At 51.1% G+C, this 26643-nt stretch overlaps 1 protein-coding gene across 2 annotated transcripts; it reads right to left on the bottom strand.

Annotated features, from left to right (window-relative positions):
* Nucleotides 1-1153: 1153 nt before the first annotated feature.
* ZAP70 (zeta chain of T cell receptor associated protein kinase 70) lies at nucleotides 1154-25638 on the bottom strand. 2 transcript variants are annotated; one of them, XM_066267784.1, is made up of 13 exons: nucleotides 25498-25638; nucleotides 14340-14790; nucleotides 13516-13676; nucleotides 8214-8352; nucleotides 8029-8116; nucleotides 7906-7952; nucleotides 7626-7677; nucleotides 6307-6499; nucleotides 5589-5795; nucleotides 3422-3614; nucleotides 3195-3335; nucleotides 2985-3097; nucleotides 1154-1666 (listed from the first exon to the last, which is right to left on the bottom strand). In XM_066267784.1, exons 2-13 carry the CDS (start codon nucleotides 14739-14741, stop codon nucleotides 1543-1545), a joined length of 1860 nt encoding a protein of 619 aa, XP_066123881.1. In that variant the 5' UTR covers nucleotides 14742-14790; nucleotides 25498-25638; the 3' UTR covers nucleotides 1154-1542. The 2 variants fall into 2 exon arrangements, with proteins under 2 accessions (XP_066123881.1, XP_066123882.1); XM_066267785.1 differs by lacking the exons at nucleotides 14340-14790; nucleotides 25498-25638 and adding an exon at nucleotides 14098-14211.
* Nucleotides 25639-26643: the final 1005 nt, after the last annotated feature.

Genomic DNA, 26643 nt, shown 5'->3' with positions numbered 1-26643 from the left:
CGCTGGCTTGAGCACAGGCTCACCAGCTTGAGCTTGAGCACAGGGCACTGGCTTGAGTGTGGGATCACTGACATGATCCCATGGTTGCTGGCTTGACCCTAAAGGTCGCTGGCTTGACCCCAAAATTCACTGGCTTGAGCAAAGGGTCACTGACTCAGCTGGAGCCCCCTGGTCAAGGCACCTATGAGAAGCAATCAATGAACTAAAGTGACACAACTACAAGTTGATTCTTCTCATCTCTCTCCCTTCCTATCTCAAATAATAATAATACTCTCAAAGTTAATTTCTTGGTTTTGATAACGTACTCCCAGGTCACAAAGGCTCGGGGTTCTCTTGGGTGTCACCTATCTGGAGCTTATACTCCCACTCCACGGAACAGCTGAAGCCTCCTGTCCTCTATAGCTCCACAAACAGCCATAGGCAATCCAGAGCTCTACAAATAAGAAAAAAAACCCTGCATTCCCAGAAGCCACAGAGAACCTTCTTGCCTTTCCTGGGCTCTGGGGGGGGGGGGGGTGAGGGGGGGAGTGTCTTGTGCTGCCCTTGAGTCAATCAATCACTCTGGGCACCAAGCCAAGAGAATGAGGCACTGACTGGGAACGGGCCAATCACAGCTGAGGGAGGGGAGCAGTTATGCAGGCACCTGGTTCCATTTCACCCCACCTGTTGGGTTCTGTGCTCCAGCATCCCAACTTTCCATATGGGGAAACTGAGACAACAACTTGGGGATGAGTCTTCTGAGAGGGACTGACTGACCTGACACTTGGGGCACCAGGAGATGAAAACTCCAGCCATGACTGTGTGGCCCAGGAAGAAAGGTGGGACAGCAGAGCAGGATGCTGGGTAGTAGCACACCTGAAGACATTTTACAAAACACCGATGCTGGGGCACGGTGGAGGGGGCAGCATTTGTTCAAGTCTCCCGTGCGATCATAAAGGCAGGGAAGCCAGGCCCAGCTGTGCACTCAGCCCCTCAGCCCTGCAGCTCACCTGCCTTGGCCTCCCCAATCTGCCACAGTCCCTCACTCTTATGAAGATGTCTCCAGGAAAGAGAAGTGGGAGAGCCAGCCCCATATGAGAAAAGTTGACTTCAGGTACTTCCTATCAACCCCTTTCTTGGTCCCACCCTCACCCCAAAAAAGAAGGATCTCAAAAAAGAGAGAACCTGAATTTATTCCAGTGATTTGAGGTGTTGCCACCTGAAGACTCCTAGACTTCCCCTTCAGGGCCCAGAGGAAGGAGGCTCCGGCTGTAAGCAACACTCCCCAGCTGGGGGTGGAGGGGATGCATACCAGCCCAGGACCAGCTAGCTACAAACTCCACCCACGCTGGGACTTCCCTCCTCCCCCAGTCAGAGAGGACAGGTGGCCAGGAAAGGAATGTTACACCAGTCTGGGCCTGAGGCCTCAGCTATCCCCTTCACACTCCAGCTGGTAGGGGAAAAAGCTGGGCTGGCCCAGCCAGACGGAGGTCCTGGGACAGGGCCAAAGGCACAGAGGAAAAGCTGGGGTATTGGGTCCTGCAGGCCCTGGGCAGGCTAGCCTCAGACACAGGCAGCCTCGGCCCCGTTCCCACACTCTGGGGGTCCCTCAGCCTTGCTCGCCAAGCTGTAATAGTAGGTCCGCATGCGCTGCTCCACAGTCAGAAAGTCTGGACGATCCTCCCACCTGTGAGAGGAGGAACAGATCAAAGCCACTGACCACACAGCCAGAACCCACGTTCAGCTGGAGGTGGATATGTACAAGACTCGGAAAATCGTGGGGCTGACAGGGTGGTGGAGTATTGGGTAATGGGGAGGTCTTTCAAGTGTGAGACCTGGAATTCATGGTTGCTTAATAGAACAGCTGCCGACAGATTGGCTGGTGGGTGGTAACTAGTAATGACTCGGGGAACTGAATTCACTGTTGGGCTAGCTAGCAACTGTTGACCATGGGGAGCTGGGCTATTGAATGCTGAAGTACTGAGCATGTGATGTGCCCAGGGTCAGGGTACATGGGTGGTAGGTGTGGATTTACACGGGTGCAAGTATGCTGCCCACGACAGAACAGAGGCTGGAGTACTGAGGGTTCAGCTAGTGGAGAGCTGGGGCACTAATGGCACTGTGAGTGGAATACCCATGTATTGTGTTGGGCTGTTAGGTGCTAGCTTCTTTGGGTTTGGGGTGTTGGTGTACCAGGTGTTTCCTGATGGAGGCGAGTTAACACATGTGAGTAGGGAAGGCTGACAGTTTATTATTTATGAAGGCTGATTGTTTATTATTTATTATAAATAGGGCATCTATTTATTGGATTGTTTGGTTTCTGAGTATCAATGTCATAGGCGTTGGCCAGTGGAGTAATGGCTATTGGGTGAGCTAGAAAAGGTATCAGATGCCGGAATGTTCGTGTGTTACATGATCAGTGTAGGGTAATAGATTATCTGGGTCCGTGTTGCCTACTGCCTGGTGGGAAGTCGGGATATTGATAACAGGTGTTGGGGTGTTCAAGTATTAAGCTTAGACCAGACAGAGGTGAGGGTTTGAAAATATTAAGTGTTTGTATACTTTGGTGTTTGCCTGTTTGAGTAACTGGGTGTTGAATGTTGGTTGGTGGGGAACTGAGAAATTAGATACTGGCATATTATCCCATACCTGAGAATTGGTACCATATTTTAAGTCACAGAGTACTAACTTGTTTTGAGTATTTTGGGATCAATGTGTTAAATGTTGGCTGGTGGGGGGCTGAGGTTTTAGATGCTGGGTGTCCACAGATAGGGTGTTGGGGTGTTGGCCCACTCGAGTACTGTAGGATGAGTGTGTTGGAGAGCTGAACATAGATGCAGAACAACTCAAGGTGCCAAGTGCTGGAAAGGCAGTGAGTGAACTGGTGAGGCTTGGTGGGATGACACCGAGTAGTTTTGTTGGACTAAGTGATTGGGCACTGAGACCTCCTGCCCCAGGCCCGGGCATCAGTTCAACTGTGTCCCCTCCCACCCACTAGCACTCACTTGTAGGTCCAGCAGTCACTCATAAGGGTGTACATTTCAGGCGGACACTCTGGTGGGCACTCCATCCGCTTGCCCTGCTCGATGAAGTTCATGACCTCGGGGCCCTTCATCTTCTGCTCAGGCCAGAGCCAAGTGCACATGTGAGTAACCAGGGCCCCCACCCTCCCAGCCTTCTCATCCAGCCCTCCACCCACCTCTGCCCATGCCTGCCTTGTAGGGCTTCTGGCCATAGGAGAAGGCCTCCCACATGGTGACCCCATAGCTCCAGACGTCGCTGCGGCTGGAGAACTTTCGGAAGTTGATGCATTCAGGTGCATACCACTTGAGCGGCCACTTCCCAGCCGAGCGGGCCTGGGGATGGGAGGATGCTGCTGGGGTAGAGCTTGGGGACCCCCCACCCACCCCACCACCTGAGCACCAAAGGGGCAGAGACTCACAGTGTAGTAGCTATCATCGGCGCCCAGGGCTTTGGAGAGGCCAAAGTCGCTGATCTTGGCATAGTGCCGGTTGACAAGCAGGACATTGCGGGCTGCCAAGTCACGGTGAACAAAGTTCTTCTCCTCCAGGTATTTCATCCCCATGGACACCTGGTGCAGCAGCTCTGCCACATTGCTGACAGGGATCTCCTCCCTGGGGTGCAGAGGAGGCAAGGTCAGCGGGGAGGGAACAGCCAAGCCCAGGTCTCTGACCCAGCTGGGCACATGATCGTGCTTATTAAGCATCTGCTGTGTGCCAGGCCAGGGCTGGCACACACATTGCACAGCTCGTGCAATGCCCAGGCTTTAAATTTCGCCCACATACTATGATTCCCAAGCTTATCACTTGCCTGCATCCTCCACATTTCCTCAGGGGAGTCTCGCGGACATGTCAAAGATTGTTAGGACAAGGCTGAGCTCTGGATTGCATGCACACATACACATACAGACACTGTGGCTCCTTCCTCCCTCTTCCTCCCAGCAGCTCCACCCTCTCATATGCCCAGGCCAGAAGCCTTGCCCTCAGCACCTCTTTCACACCCAGCATTCAGTCTGTCAGCATACCCTGGAAGCCCAGCCTTCAGAATCCCTCCAGAATACTCCTGCTTCTTCCACCTTGGCTTCTGCCAACTTGACCCAGCCTCTACTGTCACTCACTGAACCAGAACAGTCACCTCCATCCTCGCCCCACCCCCCACCCCATGGTCTAGCCTCCCCAGAAGGGAGTCAGGTCCTCATTCTCTGCTCACAGCCTCGCAGGGTTCCCACCTCATTCAGTGTAAAAGTCCAAGTATTCCTCTTACCCACAAGGCCCCGCAAAATCTGCCCTGTCACCTCCCACCCACATCAGTTCCAGCCACAGTCCCCCCTCACTGTTCCTCCACCCCACCAGGCTCAGGTATACCTCAGGGCCTTTGCACTGGCTGTATCCACTGCCTAAAACACTAGTCCCCAGAGCTGCACTTGGCTGCCTCCCTCAGTTTGCACAAACTTCAACTTCTCACTTCTCACCTCCCATTCTGACACTCCCAGCCCCCTTTTCCATAGTACTTATCTCCCAACATACTCCATACTTTGTTATATTATAATTATTTAAAGCCTCTCTTCTCCAACCAGAATACAAGCAGAAACCTTTGCCTCTTTTTCTCACTGATGAATCCCAAGTGCTGTAATAGTCCCTGTCACACAGAAATTGCCTAAGCACTGTGCAGTGACTGCATGCGTGAGCCGGACCCACCGGGGAGGCGTGCGCACCCGTGAGAGTGCAGGCTGGCAGGCACGGGCCTCAGCGAGTATAAAAAAATTGTCTGTGAGCCTGACCTGTGGTGGCACAGTGGATAAAGCGTCAACCTGGAAACGCTGAGGTTGCCGGTTCAAAACCCTGGGCTTGCCTGGTCAAGGCACATATGGGAGTTGATGCTTCCTGCTCCTCCCCCCCTTCTCTATAATAAATAAATAAAATCTTTAAATAAAAAAAAAAAAAAAAGATTGTCTGTGAGAGGAGCTCAGAGGTCACTAAGTGCTTTCTGTAAATCCAGGTAGCAATATGTCAGCCTCTGTAGGCTGCATGTGTTCTCTGCCATATATCCTTGTTTCCTTTTTCTTTTACAACCCTTTAAAAATGCAAAACCATGCAGAACAGAAGCAAGCCCTGGCGCAGTTTGCTGACCCTGCTCTAGATCAGAGACTATCGACTTAATTTCACATGGGTCATGAATTTGGCCAAGAGAGTCGGGGTAGCAATGATTACAAAACTCAGAACTAATACTTGGGAAGATCTCACAAGCTGTGCCAGCCACTGTTCTAAGTACTTTATAAATATCAACTCATCTGATCCTCACAAGGGCCCTGGAGGTAAATGCTGTGATCACCACGGTGGTACACATGAAGAAACCTAAGCCCAGGTGAATTAAGAGACCTGCTTGGGGTCATAGTAGTTAGCAGCAGAGCCAGAACTCAAACAGGGAGGTCAGGTTCTCTGCCCTATGGGCATGAGTGTGCATGTCAGGGTGTGCAGATGGTAGGTGTGTGTCTAGGAACACGGACAATGAGTGTGCACTCATGGGTGGAACAGAATGAGGACAGAAGGAGTCCCCCAGTCCTGACCGCCCAGCAGCCCGGGGCTCACTTCTTCCCAATCAGGAACTTGTGCAGGGGCCCGCCGCCCGCCATCTCCATGACCAGCATGAGGGCCTCGGCCTGGCAGACGCCAATGAGCCGCACGATGTAGGGGTTGTCCAGCTGGTGCATGATCTGCGCCTCGCGCATCATCTCGTCCTTGTCCGCCTTCTCCGTGCTGTGCTTCAACACCTTGATGGCCACATCAATCTGCTTCCTGCCGCAGCGCACACCCAGGTGGGGGCAGGCACGGGAGCAAGCACAGGCCCTGCTAGGCACCTCCAGCCACCGACCTGCCTCCTCCTGGACTTGTGTAGTGGATGCTATGGTCTGTCAGCCAGCTCTCCCACAGGATCCAGGCACTCAGTCCCCCACCCCTGCTGCCAGAGCGTCAGCACACAGCCAAGTCCCTCCCCCAGAACTGCCTCTCACTGAAAAGAGCATTTTCAAAGTTACACTCTCTGCTGGGCAGCAAGGGTCCAGGGGCCCCCTCTACAGCTCCCCTGGATAGGCCAAAGCCTCTGGGATCAGCAACTGCAGCCCAGCCAGTCTCCCCCTCCCCCACCCCAGGCTGCTTCTCGCACTCCCTCTCAGGTGCTGCCCCCCAGTGCTGCCAGGAAATCCTCCAGGGATTTCCTGTCCCAGGGTCTGTTTCCCAGGCAAACTGATGTCACATCCTGGCTCCACCCCCGCCCTCCTCCACCCAACGGCATCAGGGGCATCCATACTTGCGCATACGGTAGACACCCTGGCGCACTGAGCCAAAGTTGCCACAACCAAGTTCAATGTCAGCCATGAGGAGGTTCTCCCGCTTCAGGAAGAGCTTCTTGTCCTTCAGCTCCTCAGGATCACTGTAGGGGCTCTCGTACACACTCGTGTCCATGGGCATTGGCCGCGGCTTCTCTGGGGATGCTAGGCATGCTGGGCGCACACACAGGTGTGTACTCCCAGCTCAACAGGATGGAGAGAGGCAGGGGATGGCAGGGCAGGGAGCCAGACAAGGTGTACCACCTAGACCATGCACATGCATGTGGGTGCATGTGTGTGCACACACGAGTACACTCCTGGTCCCAACTGTGGGTGCCCTGGGAAGTCATATCCAAGTAGACTCTAAAGGCTTATGCATCCCCCACTTAAAAAAAAAAAAAAAAGGCCCTGGCCGGTTGGCTCAGCGGTAGAGCGTCGGCCTGGCGTGCGGGGGACCCGGGTTCGATTTCCGGCCAGGGCACATAGGAGAGGCGCCCATTTGCTTCTCCACTTAAAAAAAAAAAAAAAAAAAAAAAAAAAGGCTTATGCATCTCTGCGCACATGCAACCACGTGTGCCCCTGTGTATCACACATATGCACCCATGTACACTCCCACCACCTTTTGTATATATGGGGACCCAAGCATGTCTATACAAGAAACCGTTGGTGTGCCACATCTTTGCCTGTGTGTGCTTTGACACATGTGCACCTACATCTGTGCCTGCCAGTGTCTCTGTAGGCACCATGTGGCCATGCTTACAAGGGCTCCAAAGGTGAGCCTCTGTGTGCATACACAACCATGTATGTTCCCTGAGCACACATGTGGGCAGGTTGCATTCACACATCAAACACATGAGCATCAGCAACTGGACGTTTTAGGAACATGGCCTCTGGAGCCTGTCAGCCTGGGTTCCAATCCCACTCTTCCACTGCCTAGCTGCATGACCTTAGAAAGTTTCTGCCCTCTTCTCCCATCTGTTAAATGAGAATAATCACTGTGACTACCTCCTATGGCATGTCAGGAGGATCCAACAAGCTCAGATATACTATGAGCTTGGATCGTAACTGGCACATAGTAGGTGCTTAACAAGTGTCTGTGCCCTGCATGCCTCACATGCCCATGTACAGGCACATAGGCAGGGTAATGGGTGTGCCCCTAGGCAGATGTCTGTAGGCAAAGTGTGTGCATAGGGCCAACCAAGCCAACTGCCACAGGCATCCAGGCCCAAGTCCCTCCCTGAACACACTCAGAGCAACCTGGCACGAAACTCGCCATACTCCTCGGCCTCTGCCAGCTCACCTGGTTCAGGGGTGTATCCATCTGAGTTGTGAGTGTCGATCCGTCTCTGAGGCTAAAGGTCATAGCGTCAGCAAGGGTCAGTAGAGCCCAAGCTGAGGGCACCAGCCCCTCTCATGAAACCCATATCCTCTGAGGACTCCCAGGGACAGTGATGAGGGGTCCCTCTCCTGATACATGGCAGCCCCACTCCCCACCCCAGCCTCTCCCTGGGAACAGGACCCATGGACCACCCACCAGGTCCGTCCCTAAGGCCCCAGCTCTGAGATGCCAACTGACTCACATGGGTGAATGTGGAGGGGTGGGCTGGGAGTGTGGGAGCAGCGGCCCCTGAGGGAACAGAAAGGACAGTGAGGGGGTGCGGCACAGCATCGCCCATAGCCCCCACTCCGGCTGCCCTGCTCACCTGCACTGGCGCTGGCGCTGCTGTTGGGGCAGGCCTCCTTCAGACAGTAGATGAGCCCATCAGCCTTCAGCTTCAGGTACTCTACCAGCTGGGGGGTAGGGCATCAGGGCCAGGCTCCTCTCCTCCTCCCCATGAGCCCCAGCGCCTCCCACTGTCCCTCACAGCAGGGGGGGCAGACAGCTCACCTGCCACAGTGTGTCAAACTTGGTCCCCTCTGGGATGCAGTATTTGCCGGCTTTGTCCTGGCTGATGAGGTAGTGGTACACGGTTTTCCCATAGATCAGAGACAGTGCATATGTACCCTGCTCTTTCCGGGGCCTCAGCCTGGCAGGGACGGGAGGGAAGGTCACCCCTACAACCACCTGGGCCCCAGTTCCCACACACACTCTACCTGGGCTCTGCACCCCAGAGCCTCATGGAAAAGCAGCAGGGACTGGGGACCTACAGGCAGTCAGGCCCCACTCAACTTCCAGACCAGATAGTAATCTTCAGCTCAGCGGGGCGCAGGCACCAGGGAGCAGAGAGGGGAACGAACACAGCGTTCATCTATGGGTAGACATGGGACCATTCACAAAGAACCTCCCACAGCAGACACTCAACCTTGCACGGACTCATCATACTCAGCCACCTACAGCTGGACACTTGGCCATCCGCAGAAGGATACCTGGTCCTGTATGGTGGAATTCTCGGCCACACATGGCTGGTCACATGGTCTCCCACAGGGGATACTTGGCCACCCATGGAGGGCTATTTGACCATCTATGGTGGACACAAAGCCATTCACAGGGGACATACAGGTTGATACAGGAAAACTTAGGACCATTCTCTTAGAGAAAGTCATTTCTACATGAAGAACAACAAAGGTAAGCACAATTCTGTAGCTAGATCATGAGACATCTTTGTACAAACCAGAACAAGTCACCTTGTCATCACAATAGACCCACCAGTTCTTGTAACAGACTAACCTTTGACAGAATGAGACCCTTGATTGTTCTCTGCTGGAAATTTTCCTAAATAAATACATCTTCCATGACTATGACTGAGAACTGAGCTCCTCAAAGAGGGTGCCTTTGTGCAGTAAGAACCTGTCTACCTCCCACACACATGTGCACACATACAGACCAACGTGCCCACATTGTGGGGGTGTGGGGGGAGGTCCAGCTCACCCCTTTAAGATTCCCAAAGGGGTCCATGATCCAGAAAAGGTTAAGAACCACTTAACAATATACTTTTTTTTCAAGTGAGATAGAGAGACTCCTGCATGTGCCCCAACCAGGATCCACCTGGCAATCCCATCTGGGGCCAATGCTCAAATCAGCCGAACTATCTTCAGTGCCTGAAGCTGATGCTTGGACCAATCCAGCAATTAACTGCAGGAGGGCAAGAGGGAGAGAAGGGGAGAGGGAGGTAGGGAGAAGCATATGGTCGCTTCTCATGTGTGCCCTGACCGGGGGTGGAACCCAGGATGTCCACACACCAGGCCAATGCTCTTTCCACTGAGCCAACCCATCAGAGCAACAATATGCTCTTGAAGGTCCTTCCCAGGGCTCAAACTTGTTTTCACACTGAATTAACCAGTACAAAGATGCTGCAGTGATGCAGAAAGGCAGCAAGCTTTGGCCACCTACAGCTTTAGGAACAATTCCATCCATTCTTTAACAGCTCTGAACTGTGGCCCTGCTCTTAGTTGCAGGCCTGAGTGATAGTGTCCTTCTATCACACCCTGCACCTTGATCTCAGAACTAGACCCATTCCAGCACACCCCAGCCTCATGACCTACCGGAGATGTGCCTCTTACCCTGCTCTATGCCTATAGCCTTGACCTTCAGTCCCTAACCAACCACATACTGAGAAAACAATTACTGACTACTGGAACCACAAGAAAAATCTACAACCATCTCTGTTGAAGCAAAACTCGCCTAAATGTCCAGCAGTCTGGCTCATTGTAGCTGCTCTGGTCTCTTGACATTTCCTAGAATGAGTCACTGTCCCTTATAATATCACTGCTCCAAAGGCTTCTAAACCTCAGCATCAGCCTCAGTTTCTGTACTGTACCCAGACCTTACCTCAGCCTCAGCCTCCAGGACCAATGCTGGTCCTACCTGTTTTCATGAACTCTGCTGTGTTGATGTAAAAACTTCAGAGATTTCTCCTTTGAGCAATGGAATTCTTTGTCAAGCATCTTCCATAAAAGCTTAAGACATGAAAGGGGTCAAAGCTGAGCTGGGCGGGGGCTCTGAAGCCCACTGAGTTCTTCCACCCGAGTCCTCTGATACTTTCAGGGGCCTTAGGCAATCTGATTTTGGGGGCATTTAACACCATTAGAATGGTGGAATCATTGTTATATATGGGACAGAGAAGGGAAGAGAGGGGAGGAGAGAAAAAGAAAGAATAACCAAGACAGAATGGAGATAAAAACTGAGATGATAAGAAGCTAACTTAGAAACTTGAGATGAAACCAGGGAAGGAAACCTAGACTGTGAAAACAAAGGAAATTATGTGTCATAAAGCAGAAAGCAGAGATGAGGAGGAAAAGACAGCTACACCAACAGCAGAGTCACATGACCTGCCTTTGTTGTGTACAGCTTGGAGAGGGCCCAGACACTGGCACCTGGGTGAACATGTGCATAAGCAAGTGAGATATGAACGAATGTGAGACGTGTGACCAGACATAGGTAATGTCTTTTTTTAAATTAATTTTAATGGGGTGACTTTGAAAAATCAGGGTACATATGTTCAGAGAAAACATCTCTAGGTTATTTTGACATTTGATTATGCTGCATTCCCATCACCCAAAGTCCAATTGTCTTCTGGTAATGTCTTAATAAGCATCACACATGAGATGGGGAGTGGCAGCATTCAGGGGTCCCCAAACTTTTTACACAGGGGGCCAGTTCACTGTCCCTCAGACCGTTGGAGGGCCGCCACATACAGTGCTCCTCTCACTGACCACCAATGAAAGAGGTGCCCATTTCAGAAGTGCGGCAGGGGGCCGGATAAATGGCCTCAGGGGGCCGCATGTGGCCCGCAGGCCGTACTTTGGGGACGCCTGAATGAAGACAGGTTACATCTGGACAAGTACCAGCCCTCACTATGTACTAGATGGAGCCCTGTAGGAGCACCCAATGCAGACTCTGTCCTCAAATTTACAGTCCAAAAGGGAAGAAGGAGCCCCCAACACCCATGTTAGAGAGGCTCAGCACATCTATTATGACCTCCTCAATCCAATCCTATAATAGACTTTGCAAAACTGGCTGCCTTAATTCCTTTCCTACGGGTACATTTTCCCACAGTTACTGCTTTTGGACACATGACTTGCTTTGGCCAATAGGACATAGAAACATTATACAAGCAGAGGCTTAAAAGGGCTTGTGCATTGTCACTTTCCTTCTGTGATTATCCTTGGAAACCCTGCAACCACCCCCATTGAATAAGCCCAGGCTAGCCTGCTGGACAATGACAGCACTGTGGCCATCACATCCCCATCACCCAGAGGACACACGGCCAGACACATGAGCCTGGCCATCCCAACCTATTCAGTCCCAGCCCAGCTGACCCAAATGAGAACAGCTCAGCTGACTCAGAGAATTGTGACAAGTAAAAAAAAAAAATGTTCTTTTGAGCCAATAAGTCTTGGGGCAGTTTGTGATGTAGCAAGAGCTAACTGATTACAAATGCAAGGCTAAGTTTACACTCTTAGAGAAAGCAGCCCTATCTTAAGTTTAAAAGCCTTCCTTGCCACTGGGTATTGTCTGTAACATGCATTCAAGAGTTCCTCAGAAGCCTTAGAAACTTTACTCCAATTTGACCTAAGTCTGTTAGGCAGGGTAAAAAATTTATTTTATCAGCTGACAGCAGGAATCTGCATCCTATGGGAAAGTTGCAGGCAATCTGTTACACACACTGAGACCACACATGAGTGGGGAAAGCAAGGGGTTCAGAGGGTTAGCCCCAGGAAAGGAAACAGCCCTAAGAGGGGTGAGTGAGAGCGAGGATTCAGCCATGCAGGAACTCAGGCCCCAAGAAGAAAGGCCCTCGAGAATCCACAGACATCTTGGGGAAGGCACTGGACTTCCTGAGGTCACAGGAGAGCAACAGGCACCAAGTTTTTCTACATCTGGAAGCCAGAGTGACCTCAGCTAACATCTGGATAACAACTGTTCTATAAAGGGACCTGTATCCAGACCAGAAAGCAGCAGAGCCCGCAGGGCTTCCAAATACCCAGCAGGGTTATTTAAATAGTTTTAGAAATTGTCTCACATGCCTGACCAGGCAGTGGCACAGTGGGTAGAGTGTAGGACTGGGATGCGGAGGACCCAGGTTTGAGACCCCAAGGTCACCAGCTTGAGCGCGGGCTCATCTGGTTTGAGCAAAGCTCACCAGCTTGGACCCAAGGTTGCTGGCTCAAGCAAGGAGTCACTCAGTCTACTATAGCCCCACGGTCAAGACACATATGAGAAAGCAATCAATGAACAACTAAGGTGTTGCAACGAAAACCTAATGATTGATGTTTCTCATCTCTCTCCGTTCCTGTCTCTCTGTCCCTATCTATCCCTCTCTCTGACTCTGTCTCTGTAAAAAAAAAAAAAAGAAAGAAAGAAAGAAAGAAAGAAAGAAAGAAAGAAAGAAAGGAAGAAAGAAAGAAATAGTCTCACAATACCAAACTCACAAACAACCATATGGCTCAGCTATGACTCAGACACGGACAGAAATACACATTTACCCACATGTAATCAAGCTAACATTTGGTGCACTTTTAGTATATGCCAGATACTTTACTGTTACTTTACACATATTAATTCATGTAATCCTTATAACAGGTCCTTAGGGAGGTACCACTCTCATCCACAGGCAGTCAGAGGGAGTCACCTCCTCCTTCCCTGACCTCCTCCTGCTCCAGGCCTCACTTAGGTCCAAGCACACTGGCCTCCTCACTGTTTCCTGAACATGCCACGAACTTGCCTCCTGGTCTTTGTACTTGCCATTCCCATTTGCTAGGAACAACCTTCTCCCAGAGAGCTGTCCAGCTCACTTTTCACCTCCTTCAGTTCTTCACTCAAAAGCTACCAGACAGGAAAGGCCATTTCTGGCCACCTAATCTCAAACCCCCTCCCAACTTGTACAGAGAGCACTTACCACCCCCTGACATACTTTGTATTTTACTGATGCATCTTTTTGGTTTACCGGATCCACAAGGACAAGGACCTGTGTCTGCCATGTCCTCAGTCCATGGAACAGTGCGTGGCACACAGGAGGTATTCAATGAGTACTTGTTGAATGGAGAGGAAATCAACTTACTTGCCAAGTGTCTCAGCTGGTAAGTAGCAGACTTTGGATTCCAGCCCAGGCAGTCCAGCTATGCGGTCCTAAACACTGCTGCTCCATCCCCACACTCAGAAACGCACTACCTACTTTCACATGGAGCACACTGGGACCTGCCCCAGCTTCACCACGCCAAAGCCCCAGACACCCCCAATCCCTACTTACAGGAACTTGCCATCAGTCTGCGAGCCCGAATAGAGTTTGCGCTCAGCCTCTTCCCGTGTCAGGTTGCTGTGGTACCAGGGCATCCGCTCGTGGGCCGTGGTGGCGATGAGCTTTTCCACTTGGGGCGCCTGGCTTATGATGGCCTGCTCCAGGGCTTCACCCTAAGTAAGGAAGGGTCAAGGGCAAGTGTGCGATGACAGGAACCCTATTCTACCTCCCCGACCTTCCCCATGGCCTCCGTCCCCATGAGAACCCTCCCGAATCCACCCAGGTGCACCTGGGGTGAGTCCTTTAGGCCGTTGAAGACAGCCACCACTCCGCATCCCCGTGTCCTCTCCCCAGTCCATGCAGGCCCAGCCCAGCCAGGGCCGCGCCCCAGATCGCGCCTTCCAGAGGCGCCAAGCTCATCTCCAGCTTGAAGTTCTGACTCAGGTAGTTGAGCACCATGATGTAATGCAGGAGATCGAACCACAGCCCCCTCAGCCTCGGCCTATCGACTACCCTCCCCCTGGGCGTGGCCCTCATCATCCTCCCAAACCCCACCCCCAGCCCAGCCTAAGCCTCGCACGGTCCTGGGCCTACCTTCACCTTTCTTTCCCTCCGTTCAGGCCCCTGCCTCGAAGGCCTATTCCCAGATCCCGCCCCAGCCAGGGCCTAATGCCTCCAGCTTCCAAATCAGACGCAGCAGCCGAGCGCAGGCTGGCGAAGCGGAGCACTCTTGGCAGTCCCCACTGCTCCCACGGCCCCCAACACCGCCCCCAACACCGCCCCCAGCGCCGCCCCCCGGGCCCGCCCAGTGCGAGCCCAGGGCTCCGCGCTCTCACCTCCAGCTTCCAAGTCTGGCGCACGTAGTCTCGCACCATGGCGTCGCGCAGGCAGTCGAAGACTCCGGGCTGCGGCTCCAGCCCCGACGGCCGGTTGCACGGCTTGCGCAGGTTGCAGGGCAGCCCGTCCGGGTCGCGCGAATAGAATTCACAGAGCTCAGCCGGGCCGCAGTGCGCCTTCCCGCCGGCGATGGCGTAGGTGCCGTTGAGCTGGCGCTCTATGGGGAAGTGGTGGAAGCGCAGGTCGTGCACCAGCGAGAGCACATAGCCTCCCAGCGAGCGCAGGCACTGGCGCAGCAGGAAAAGGCCGTCGGCCATGCCCGTCAGCTTCAGGTGCTCCTCGGCCTCGGCGCGCGAGATGCTGCCGTAGAAGAAGGGCAGATGCGCCGCAGGGTCCGGCATCGCCGCCGCTGCCCTGTGCAAATTGTGCGCCCTTGCTCCTCCCCAGAACCTGCGGGTTCAAGCGAGATTGAGGACACATCAGGAGATTTCTGAGCTCCGTCCATGGGCCCGGATAGAGTGGGAGAGAGGTCACATGGTGGGGCATCCGTGCCCATCGTGTGAAGCCTGCCTTCTGCCAGCATCAACTTGGAGAGTAGCCCCAGCCAACGGGGTCCAGACCAGCCCCAAACCGCCCCTGACTTTTTAGAACTTGTGCGGAGCTCACAGACGCCCCCACTGCCTCTACACACACACACACACACACACACACACACACACACACACACCAGCAGCAGCTGGAAATATTCCTTCATTCCCAAGTACTTGTTGAATTCTTACTGTATTTCAGGCCAGTGCTGGAGATATGGGTGGAAAATACAGACGTGACCCTGCACGCCTGAAGATAACAGTCTGCGGGAGAGAGGATGCAATAAACAAGGGGAAGGACAAAATAATAATTACACTCGAGATCAGTGTTATAAAGAAAATAAGGAGTGATACTAAGAGGGAAAGAGGCTACTGTTGCTGGGCTGACCTCTTCTCCATTTGAGCTGGGAGCTGAAGGATGAGGAGGACTCCTCCTGAAGCATGGAGGAGAGAGCCACCTCAGGCAAAGGGAATAGCAAGTGCAAAGGCCCTGAGCTGGACCAGCTTTGCTTGTCAAAGGGACCTCACTCAACTGGCCTTCCCCTGTCCTTCTCCACTCACTCCCCTCGGCATTAGAAATCTCCCCTTGCTCTGTCCCTTCTGCATTCCTGGCTTCTAGAAAGCCTACACTAATCTGAATATCCATCAATAGGGGACTGGTTAAATATATTAGGGTTCATCTCCAATATGAACTTAGATAAAGCCATTAAACAAAATGAGATGTGTGACTGGGAAAGAGGATCGTATATGAAGAGAAGGAATTAAGGATATTTAGATTTAAAAATATCTAGTAAGGCAAGTAATCTAAAATAATCTACCTTTAACTTTCTGGGGTGATGATGCTGTCTGATGAACTGGACACACAGGTGTATTACACAAGTGTCTGGAATTCCTTAAAACTGAGAGAATGTTCAATTCATTGTATTCGGACCCTTCAGTAAAAAAGAACCATAAAATATAGTACTGATGACTGTAATTTACTTTGAAAGGCATCCCAAAAAAAAACATTGACTGATAGGTGAATAGGTAGATAGATAGGTACGGTCAGTCTTATTATTCACAGTAGCTCTGTAGTCAGTGTAAACATGATATTAGCAAATACAGAATCATTGCTCTTAGAGAAAGTCCACGGTTAGGTTCCAGCAAGGCTACCCAGGCACAGGCTGTGTTCAGGAAAGGGGCTTTAGGTACCTTTTTTAGTTAAGCAAATGTAGCAGAGGCAAAAATAAAAAGTTTTTGTGGATTGAGAAAGGCTGCCTCTGCCCTGGGTGTCCAGGGACATGTAAGGATGGGTACTGGTTCTGAGAGGAAGATACAGTAAGTCCTCACTTGACATCATAGATAGGTTCTTGGAAACTGCAACTTTAAACAAAACGATGTATAAGGACCCAATCTTACCATAGGCTAATTGATACAAACAAGAGTTAAGTTCGTATTTCCTATTTCTGGATACAAAAACACCACCAAACTTCTAAATAAAGACCCAAACCACTTCTCATAATAAGCATTGAAATAAATGTGAGCTAGATATACATTTAAGAAAGATGAATAAAAACAAGTAAGAATTTTCTTTTTCAACTTGCTGATTCCAGTTCAGGGTCACAGTGCTCAGGGCCCATCATGGCAGCTTGTGGCACCAGATGGGACCCACCCTGGACAGGACACCCTTTCATCTCAGATCACTCACACTGTGATACCCACTCAGACAGACACTGTGTAGACATGCTGACTTCTATCATGTGCTCATCTTTGGGGTGTGAAAGGAAACTGGAGTCCCTGGAGAAAGCCCCACAGACATAGGGAGAAGGTGCAAACTCCACCCAGGCATCAGCCCAGCTAAGAATCTACTGGTAACTTTTTTTTTTTCTCATTGATGTTACAGTGAAACAACAGTAAGTGCAAAACAATGTTATTTGAGGACCTGCTGTACTGAAATGGGAATCATTTCGGGAGAGGTCTGGGTCAGGGCAGCTGGAGGCAGGGCCAGAATCTGCATTCTGACCAGATTGCTCCTGACACCGGAGCTGGGAGGGCCAGTCTTGAGGGGCTTCCTAGATGTCCCATTAGTTACCAGCAGGCAATTAATCAGGGACTGCATTTATGTCCCCATCTGTAGACATAGGTCACCATTTTGTAAGAGGGTTTAAATGGATTCAGGAAAGCTCCTAACACTCATCTAGAGAAAAGGAAACGTGCATTCACACAAGAACCAGCTCAGGAATGTTAGAGTAGCTCTATTCATCATTGCCAAAATCAGAAACAACTCAAATGTTTCTCAATGAATGAATACATGAATTGTGGTACATCCCTACCCTGGGATACTACTCAGCAACCAAGTGGAATGAAATGCTAATACACCCAGCAACATGGATGAACCTCAAAGGTATCACACTGAGTGAAGAAGCCAGACTCAAAAACTACAACTGTCTGACTCCATTTAGAACTATATTGTTGGCCTGATCAGTGGTGGCACAATGGATATAGTGTCGACCTGAGATGCTGAGGTCCCAGGTTTGAAACACTAAGGTTGCTGTTTTGAGCACAGGGTCACCAGCTTGAGTGTGGGGCCGAAGAAATGATCCATGATCACTGGTTTGAGCCCATAGGTCGCTGGCTTGAGGCCAAGGTTGCTGGTTTGAGCAAGGGGGTAACTGGCTTGGCTTGAGGCCCCCCCAGCCACTGTCAAGGCATGTATGAGAAAACAAGTAATGAACAAGTGATGCAACAAGTTGATGCTTCTCATCTCTCTCACTTCCTGTCTCTCTCTCCCATCCTCTCTCTTTTGCAAAAAATAAAAAATAAATAGATAGATAAACGGTATCGATAGAGAACATATCAGTGGCTGCCAGAGGCTGGGGCCAGGGAGGGACTGATTACAAAGGGGCTTGAGGGAGTTTTTTGATTGAGGCAGTAGTTTCTCAGCTGTATGCACTTAACTCTCACAAAATGTTTCATAAGAATGAGTGAACCTTATGGTATATAAATTATAACTCAATTTTTTAATTAAAGGGGGATAAAGGAACTGGAAGGTTTATAGACATACCAGGCACTAAAAATTATAACTGAAATAGAAAAAACCATAACTGAAACAGAGGGCCATCTACAGTCCACTCTACTTCTTCACTCCTACCCTCTCATCCTACCTCAATCTGCCCACCCCCAGCTGACCTCGGGCTCAAAGGCAGCACAGATATCAAGCACTTAGTGCCCTCCTGGATACTGGGTCCCCTGAGTGATGGACACAAGTGTCTCCCCCTCCTGCTTGAATGTCATGGCTCTCTTGGGTCCTTGACGGCTCCCTGGCTTTCCTCCTTCCTCTCTGATGGTTTCTGCTTTCTCCTCTTCCCCAGCCTTGGTTCCCTTTACTTGGGCCATCCTGTCTATGGTGAAACAGGCTACCAAGCCCACCTGCCCACTCCAGATCTCCCCTGAGGTTGGTTTGTGCTGCCACCACCTCCTTTGATCTCTACCTACTGTTTCTATTAATAAAACCTTAGATCCAGATCTAACTCACACGGCGCCCATGGTTTGTTGAACTTCACAGTCTGTTTCCCACATGAGCTGAGCTCAGTAGTCTGCAAGTTGCTTCTCAGCAATTCCTTCCCAAGGCCTCCTTTGCTCAAGAATCTACTGTGGCTCCCTCTGCCTACTTCACTGACACTAACTAAACTTCTCAGCCTACCCTCTGCTCCAGCCAGCTGCACTATTAGCCTTCCTTCAAATTCACTTCCACACTTTTATCCATGCAGTGGGCTCTGGCCGGTTTGCTTAGTGGATAAAGCGTTGGCCCAGCGTGCAGACATCCAGAGCTTGATCCCCGGTCAGGGCACACATGAGAAGCAACCATATGCTTCTCTCCCTCTCCTTCTCCTCCTTCTCTCTCTCTTCTCCTCCTGCAGCAAGTGGCTTGATTGGTTCGAGTGTCGGCCCCTGGTGCTGAGGATAGCTTGGTTGATTTGAGCATCGACTCAGACAGGGGCTGCCAGGTGGATCCCAGTCAGGGTGCATGTGGGAGTCTGTCTCACTATCTACCCTCCTCTAACTAAAAAAAAAAAAAAAAAAAAAGGCAAAGCATTACAAATCCACACAGTGCCTTCCATTGGGTCTACCCTCCCCACTCCTCTCCATTTCCCAAATCCAGCCAGCCTTGCCTCACAGATTCATAGAGCTGCTCCCCACAGAGTATAAGGGCACAGGACAAGGCAGCAAGGCGGGGGCCTGTCCAGGGACAATGAGAAAGGGTGGGGGAGTGAATCTGGTCTCTGGGCAGGAAGCTGTGGTAGGAAACTGCCGGCAACACAGTTTGAGAAGTTCCTCCGTGAGCTCAATGGCCACAGGTGCAGCCTGGGTAGCCAAAGGCGGTTTGTGCGGAAGCAGGGGTGAGGAGAAGCTGGTCCCTAGGGCTAAATCCAGGACCATGAGCCATGATTGGCCATCTTGGACCCTGGGCCAAGGTGTCCCAGAGACAGGAGTGCTCCCATTCATTCTGGTTTACCCCAACTTCCCTGTCTCACTGACAATAACAACATCTTGCAGCCTCCTGGTGCCCCTATACTCAGGCAGGAGGACCAGGTTTTTCTATTCTGAACTGTGTCCCTGCAGACTCCATGGCTTTCACAGGAGACACACCCACCACAAAACTCCCTTTCCCTAGTCCTGCCTGGGCTGGCCCCATCCAGCCTCCACTTGAGTACATGGGCTCCTTGTGAGTTCAGAGGTCCTAACTGCTTTCCCAGAATGTGCAGCTCCATTGAGAGACCACGGGACACCCGCCTTGTTCTTACAGCCCAGGCCATGAAATGAGGAAGACGAAACCTTTGATTCTTGACCAGATATATCTGCCTGAAATTCCACCATTCAAGCATCTTCATGGGATATACAGATAGGGTTAAATTATTCCTGTTCCAGAGCAACCTGACACCCCAAACACAGAGCAAAGGAAAGAAGGTCAAGTGATCAAATACATTTTGAAAAGCATATTAGCTTATTAAAGGCCCTCATGCAATCATATAGAAAACAGTATGGCAATTCCTCAAAAAGTTAAAAATAGAACTAGCACATGACCCAGCAATTCCATTTCTGGGTATTTATTCGAACTAATTGAAAATACCGATTTGAAAAGATAAATGCATCCATAATTCATTGCAGCATTATTTACAATAGCCAAGACATGGAAATAAGCTGAGTGCCCATCAATAAGCTGGGTGCCCATGATGAATGGATAAAGAAGATGTGGTGCAGACATAAAATGGAACATTGGCCATAAAAAAGAGTTAAACCTTGCCTTTTGCGACAACACAGATGATCTCGGAAAGCATTATGATAAGTGAAATAAGTCAGACACAGAAAGACAAACGCTGTATAATATCCTTATATGTAGAATCTAAAAATATATAAAATAAACAAATAATAGCCTGATCAGGTGGTGGTACAGTGGATAGAGCATTGGACTGGGACATGGAGGACCCAGGTTCGAAACCCCGAGGTTGCCAGCTTGAGCGTGGGATAATAGACATGACCCTGTGGTCCCTGGCTTGAGCCCAAAGGTCGCTGGCTTGAAGCCCAAGGTTACTGACTTGAGTTTAAGGTCCCTGGCTTGAGCAAGGGGTCACTCACTCTGCTGTAACCCCCTAGTCAAGGCACATATGAGAAGGCAATCAATGTACAACTAAAGAGTTTCAATGAAGAATTGATGCTTCTCATCTCTCTCCCTTCCTGTCTGTCTGTCCTTTTCTGTCCCTCTCTCTGTCTCTCTCTCTGTCTCCATCAAACAAACAAATAAGCAAACAAATAGATAATAAAGGCTCTTAGAAGACCTTCCGGGAAGGACCTTTCTCAGCTTTATTTAATCCTGCAGCCATATAGCAGGGCCTTCAAGGTCTGCTGTTCCACACAACATATTCTGAGTGTCAAAAATCCCAATTAAATGCTTGTCATTTGAGCCAGAGGGGAAACAAACAGGCTGCAGAGGGAATCAATCAAACTGGACCTGCTGAAGAGGGTGGAAGTAGCCCTGCCAAGCCTATAGGCACACACCACCCTAAATCAGACACAGGAAGTGTCCCCACCCAAGTACTGATGAAACGGCCTCACTGTCTATGCCTCCTCTCACTGAACCCCCCAGTCCTCGGCCCAAGACCCCAAGCCCCTCCTAAAGCCATGTTTCCTGCTCCTTTGTCCCCAGGCCATGGTGAGGCCCTGTGCCCACCAATAGAGATAAGTCAGGCACATGTCAGCCACCTTGGTTACATTAGAAGTCACATGGACAGCAATGAGCATGGTGCCCTGGAGGCAATAGGCTCCTTCATATCTTCTTCCTGACACCGGGGCATCAGATTTTAACTACAGAATCATGGATCTGCTGCGGAGTAGCAGATAGTTAAGTGTAGCAGTGAGTTAAGTTCACCAAACTCCACCGGAAACACGGGGCCAGCATGGTGCCCAACACCAGGGACTGAGGAATTCCGTGAGAGCAGGCTCACCGAGCACCAAGCATAGGACTGGGCCTGCCCTTTGCACTGTCATGCCCTTTTCTACCTACTGCCTTCACTTCACTCAGCGTTAAAGCCTGAATCCTCACTGTAGCCCCAAAGTTTTGCACAATCTGCCTTATCACCTCCTTGTACTCACTCCCTCCCCACTAGCCACATGGGCCTCCTTATGTTACTTATTCAGGTCACCTGAACAAATCAGGCGTAGTTCAACCTCAGGACCTTTGCACTGTCTGTTCCATTTGCCTGGACACTTTCCCCAGTATCTTTCACTGCCTTTGGGTCTCTGCCTAAATATCACCTCCTCCTCCAAGAGGCCTTCCCTGAACTCCCTCTCTTTAATAACCTTCCTTCTTTTTCTATCCCTGATCCAACTTTATTGTTCTTCATCACCAAAAATGGGGCGGCGTGTGTATCAACTTGATGACATATACCTTTGACATATGTGTTATGACATATCTTATATGATAGAATGTAAGCACTGTGAGAGTAGAGACTCTTTCTTGTCACTCCCCTATACCAGCAAGGTATGTGGTGTGTACCTAATAAATATTTGTGATGTGCAGAGGCCTCTGACACAGATACCCGAAAAGATACGCGGCCCACTGCAATGGGTGGAGACACCTCTGCGAGTCCTTGGGAACCGATGCCTGGAGAAGGGTGAGGGCCCGTGGGGCTTCCTTAGGAGAGGGGAGGGCACAGTGGCTCTGGAACCTTTCTCCATTAACAGTGGTGGGAGAGGAGAGGACCAACCTGAGCAGGCTTTGCACAGGCTGTTCCCTCTGCCAGGAACAGCAACCATAGCCTTCTCCTGGCCAGACGCTGCAAGTCCCCCCAGTTATCCCCTCTTCCCAGAAGGTCTCTCCCAGGGCTAAGTCAGGCACCTCCTCTGCTCTCCCAGGGCCCATCCTCCTGCATCGCAACCCTGATGGCCGGGTAAGGTCACTGTCTGTCAGCTCCTGTCTCTGACCAGGCTGAGCTGACCAGGCAGAGCCCACAGCTGTCTTGTTTTGTACTGTAGCCCCTGCTTCCTTTCAATAAATGTTTGTCACATGTGTAACAACAACAGACCTCTGGGCCAGGAACTTGACTGAACCTCTTAGCATGATTCATTTAATCCGATCCTCACCTTAACTCCATTCACTGGGAACTGCTATCCCCATTCCTCAGCTAAAGAAGCTGAGACTAGCCTGACTGGTGGTGGGGCAGTGGATAGAGCATCAATCTGGGACCCTGAGGACCCAGGTTCAAAATCCCAAGGTCTCTGGCTTGAGCACAACCTCATCCAGCTTGAGTGCGGGGTATCCAGCTTGAAACCAAAGGTCACTGCCTTGAAGCCCAAGGTTGCTGCCATGAGCAAGGGGTCATTGGACTGAAGTCTCCAAGTGAAGGCATGTATGAGTAGCAATCATGAACAACTAAAGTGCTGCAATGGTGAGTTGATACTTCTCGTCTTCTCTCTCTCTCTCTCTCAAAAGAAGGAGGAAGAGGAAGAGGAAGAGGAGAAGGAAGAAAGGGAGAAGGAGGAAGAGGAGGAGGAGAAGGTAGAGGAGGAGGAGGAGAAAGAAGAAGAAGAAACTGAGACTCAGAGGTGTCAATGTGATGTTCAGAATCACGCAGCCTGCAATGGCAGTCAGGATTTGAAAGGGTCTTTCGTCTAGCAGCCAGCATTAACCACCCTAGTGAATGCTCATTAGGATGGCAGAATCCTTGGCTCTGAGCTAGGTGCCCAGGGATTAACATCCGCACAGACCTCAGGCTGACCCAGGGTGGCTGCGCATTGAACTACATTCGAATGTCAAGACCCAGGCTGTTGGGGTCAGAGGTGTGTCCTCACATCCAGCAGACTCTCTAAGTGTCTGTCGAGTGACTGAACAATATCATGAGACAAGTTTGTCCCACCCCAACCTCTGCTGCCTGGGTTTGAAAGGCTGTGTGACCTCAGCAAGGAGTTTTCCCTCTCTGAATGTTAAGCTCTGTAAAAGGGAGTTGGGGAGAGGCTTAGTGATGGGAGAAGTAGGACGAGTCTGAAGAGCAGAGCCTAGTGGATCAGGCAGCGTGGTGCTGTCCTGGGCGCTGTAGTGCATTCAGCGTTCCTGATCTGTGTGTACTATGTGCCAGTGACTCCCCCCCCCCACCCGGGTCATGATGAAAAATGTCTCCAGACATTATAGAATTTCTTGTGGGGGGGGGGCAGGAAGGAAGTAAAAATAGCTCCAGTTGGAAAGCACTGCCTTCACTCTGTGCTCTGGGCTGGGCAGGGAGTGGCCAACCTGGAGAGGTCTGGCTGCTGCAGCCCCAGGAAAGTCTAGAAGCTCTGAAGTCCAGAGCCTGAGACCACCCAGAGCTGATCATTAAAATCACAATTGACACTGGAACACCTCCAGTTTGAACTGTGTGGGTCCACTTGCACACGGATATTTTCCAAAAACTAGACAATGAGCCCTCCATATCCCCAGGTGTTTCATCCATGGATTCAACCAACTGCAATGGAAAACAGTATCTTTGATCCATGGCTGGGAATCTGCAAATGTATAGGTCAACCATACGCATCATTCTCTGTCATTTTATACAAGGGCCCCCCGGGGGGATTCTAGAACCAATACCCTGAGGGTGCAGAGGGATGACTGGGGAGTCAAAAATTACATGCAAATTTTTGACTATGCAAAGGATCAACAGCCTCAACCCTCACCTTGTTCAAGGGTCAACTATAGCAATATGCTTAGGTAGCACCTACCACATGCTAGGCACCCTAGACATATTCATTCATCTAATCCTTGCAAGAACCCTGTGAGTGAAGATGTGTGAATTTGGGACCTGGCCCACACAGAGGTGGAGTAACTTGCTCAAGGTCACACAGCACCCACAGTTGGTGGCAGAACCAGGACTTGAATCTAGCCCTCCTAGCCCCAGAGTGTATACTTAAACATCAGGCAGGCTGCCCGCCTGTGCAGTGTCCCTGCCCCGAGTTGCGGGCATGAGGCTGGAGGACGGGCGAGAAAAGGAAGAATAGACTCTGTTTTGGCAGAAGAAGAGCCTGGGTGGTTAGCATCCGGGACTTTCCACCTAGGAGCCCCTGACCCTAATCTCAACAAAGCTTTATTCAGCACCTACTGTGTGTCTGCTTCCTTTGCTGAAACAATAGTAATGAAGATCATGTTGAATTGTTTACCCTATGAACCTCGTTCCTTCCTGCCAAGACCCTTTCCTGACTGGAACACCTTTCCCAGCCTTTCACCCAAGAGTCAGGAGCCAAGCACCTACTAGATGCCAATATTCACATGCATGTGTAAGATGCTCAAACTGAGGCTCAGAATGGCCAAGGAATGTGCAAGGACACGGTGATTGAGCAATTCAAGCCATTTGCTCCTTCACCTCTCTGGATCCCAGTTTAACCTGAGCCTACCCTAGACTCCTCAGCATTTTGATGTTCAAGTTCACAGCCTTGTTGAGCCACCTTCCTATCCCTGGGGCCTGGACCCAGAGCTTTCACTATAGATTTTTCTGTTTCCTGGAGCCAAGGGTGCTGCCCTGACAGATCCAGCAGGAAGCCAGGGCCTGAGCACTTTTCAGTGTCCCCAGGACATTACCGCTTAGCTGAGCCTTTGGAAGAACTGCTTCCCTCAAAGAAGCCACAAGCTATGGCTGCTTCCTTCTCCAGCTCGACATCACCCACCCCATTCTGACAGCCCTCTGGGTTCTTCCTCTGTGGCCTCCTGACTCTGTCCTCCTCTACCAGACCCAGGCTACCCCCAGAAACCGTGGCTAGGGGCTGCCCCACCTGGGATGACTTACTGGAGATGTGCAGATGGATGTCAGGATAAATGGGGCCACCTGCAAGGTCTCTGGTCTCCAATGCTGACAGACAGCTGGTTCCAGATGAAGAATTGGGGCCCCAAAAAAACAACTTGAATTTCTCTCCAGCCCGAAGCCTCAGCCTGAGGCTCCCATAGCTAATCACCCCCATATTCCCAGGCAAGGTATAAGGAAGTCCCACCACCTCTGCCAGCTACCCCAGAGTCGCCTGGGCTCGCTGTGCTGGCAGGACAGAGGCAGCAGGCTGAAAGAGATCCACTCACCTTAACACAGCAGCAGCGTCACAGACCCAAACAGGGCAGAGACTCGGGCCGGAAGGCCTGATGCTCTCTTAGCAGCAAGTTTCTCTGAAACTAAACTTATTTCCTTGATGCAAAGACAGGAAAAGGGGCTGTGTTTGAAGTTTGCGTGTAAGTCACAAAGTGCTGTGTTCAAGGAAAATCATGGGCCACGTGCTCCTGGGAGGGCAGAGGGCATTTCCGGGGACACCAGTGCCTGCCCTGCAAGGGAGTAACTGAGGCTAGCTGCAGGCAGGTGTTATGAGAGAATGATGATTCCAAACCAGGAAAAGGGGAGGTGGGGAACTCTGTGTGCTGGAATAGGGGGTGGGCAGCAGCAGTGGGAGGGGGATCTCCAGGACTCACTGGAAACTAGAATGCCTCACTTTCCCCTCCCAAGGGGGACATGCGTCTGGTTGAACTGCCCGTAAGAGTAATTTGTTTATTCCATGGGCAGGTTAAAAATAGAAAGAGGAGAAGCCTACTCTTTGAGGTCATACCACAAAGGTCCCGAGCACCTCCTGTGGGCCAGGCATTACACAGGCATTAGGACAGCACAACAGCTCTGCCTCTGCCCCCAAATGGCTCACAGGATAGAGGAGGAAACAGCTGAGTTGCCAGGGAGACAAGGCTGGGATAGTAGAAGCCTGGGCACTGTATGTCCCCAGAGGAGCCTCACACAGCCTGGGAGTGTCAGGGAAGGATTCTGAGAGGGGCCAGTCTTATCAGTCATATCAAGACATGGAATCAGATGTCCCCAGTGCCCACCCAGTTCCAGCCAGGCTCGGACCTTCCCTTCATGCTGCGCCTGGTTGATCAGGCCCCTCCTGTTCTGGCCACAACCACTTCCTCACCTCTTTTTCTTCCTTCCCTCACAGCCACCCACCCCAGAGGCAGATTAAGGTCAGTTGAGACCCTGGGTGCAGAAGAAAATATTGGGCCCCTTACATTAGAAAAAAGTGTAAAGTTGGGGTTTTGCAGAACCCTTCAGAAGTAGGGGCCCAGGGTACACGCCCACCATTAAATCCGCCTCTAGCCCACACCCATGACTGTGCCCTCATGCTCTAGGCGAGCAGCCACACCACAGCCTGCCCCTCTGTGGCCTGCAGAGCCTCTGCGGCACTGCCCGCT

This window comes from Saccopteryx bilineata, chromosome 3 (genome assembly GCF_036850765.1).
Source record: "Saccopteryx bilineata isolate mSacBil1 chromosome 3, mSacBil1_pri_phased_curated, whole genome shotgun sequence".
Lineage (NCBI taxonomy): Eukaryota > Metazoa > Chordata > Mammalia > Chiroptera > Emballonuridae > Saccopteryx > Saccopteryx bilineata.
This window is presented reverse-complemented; position numbering and strand designations above follow the sequence as displayed.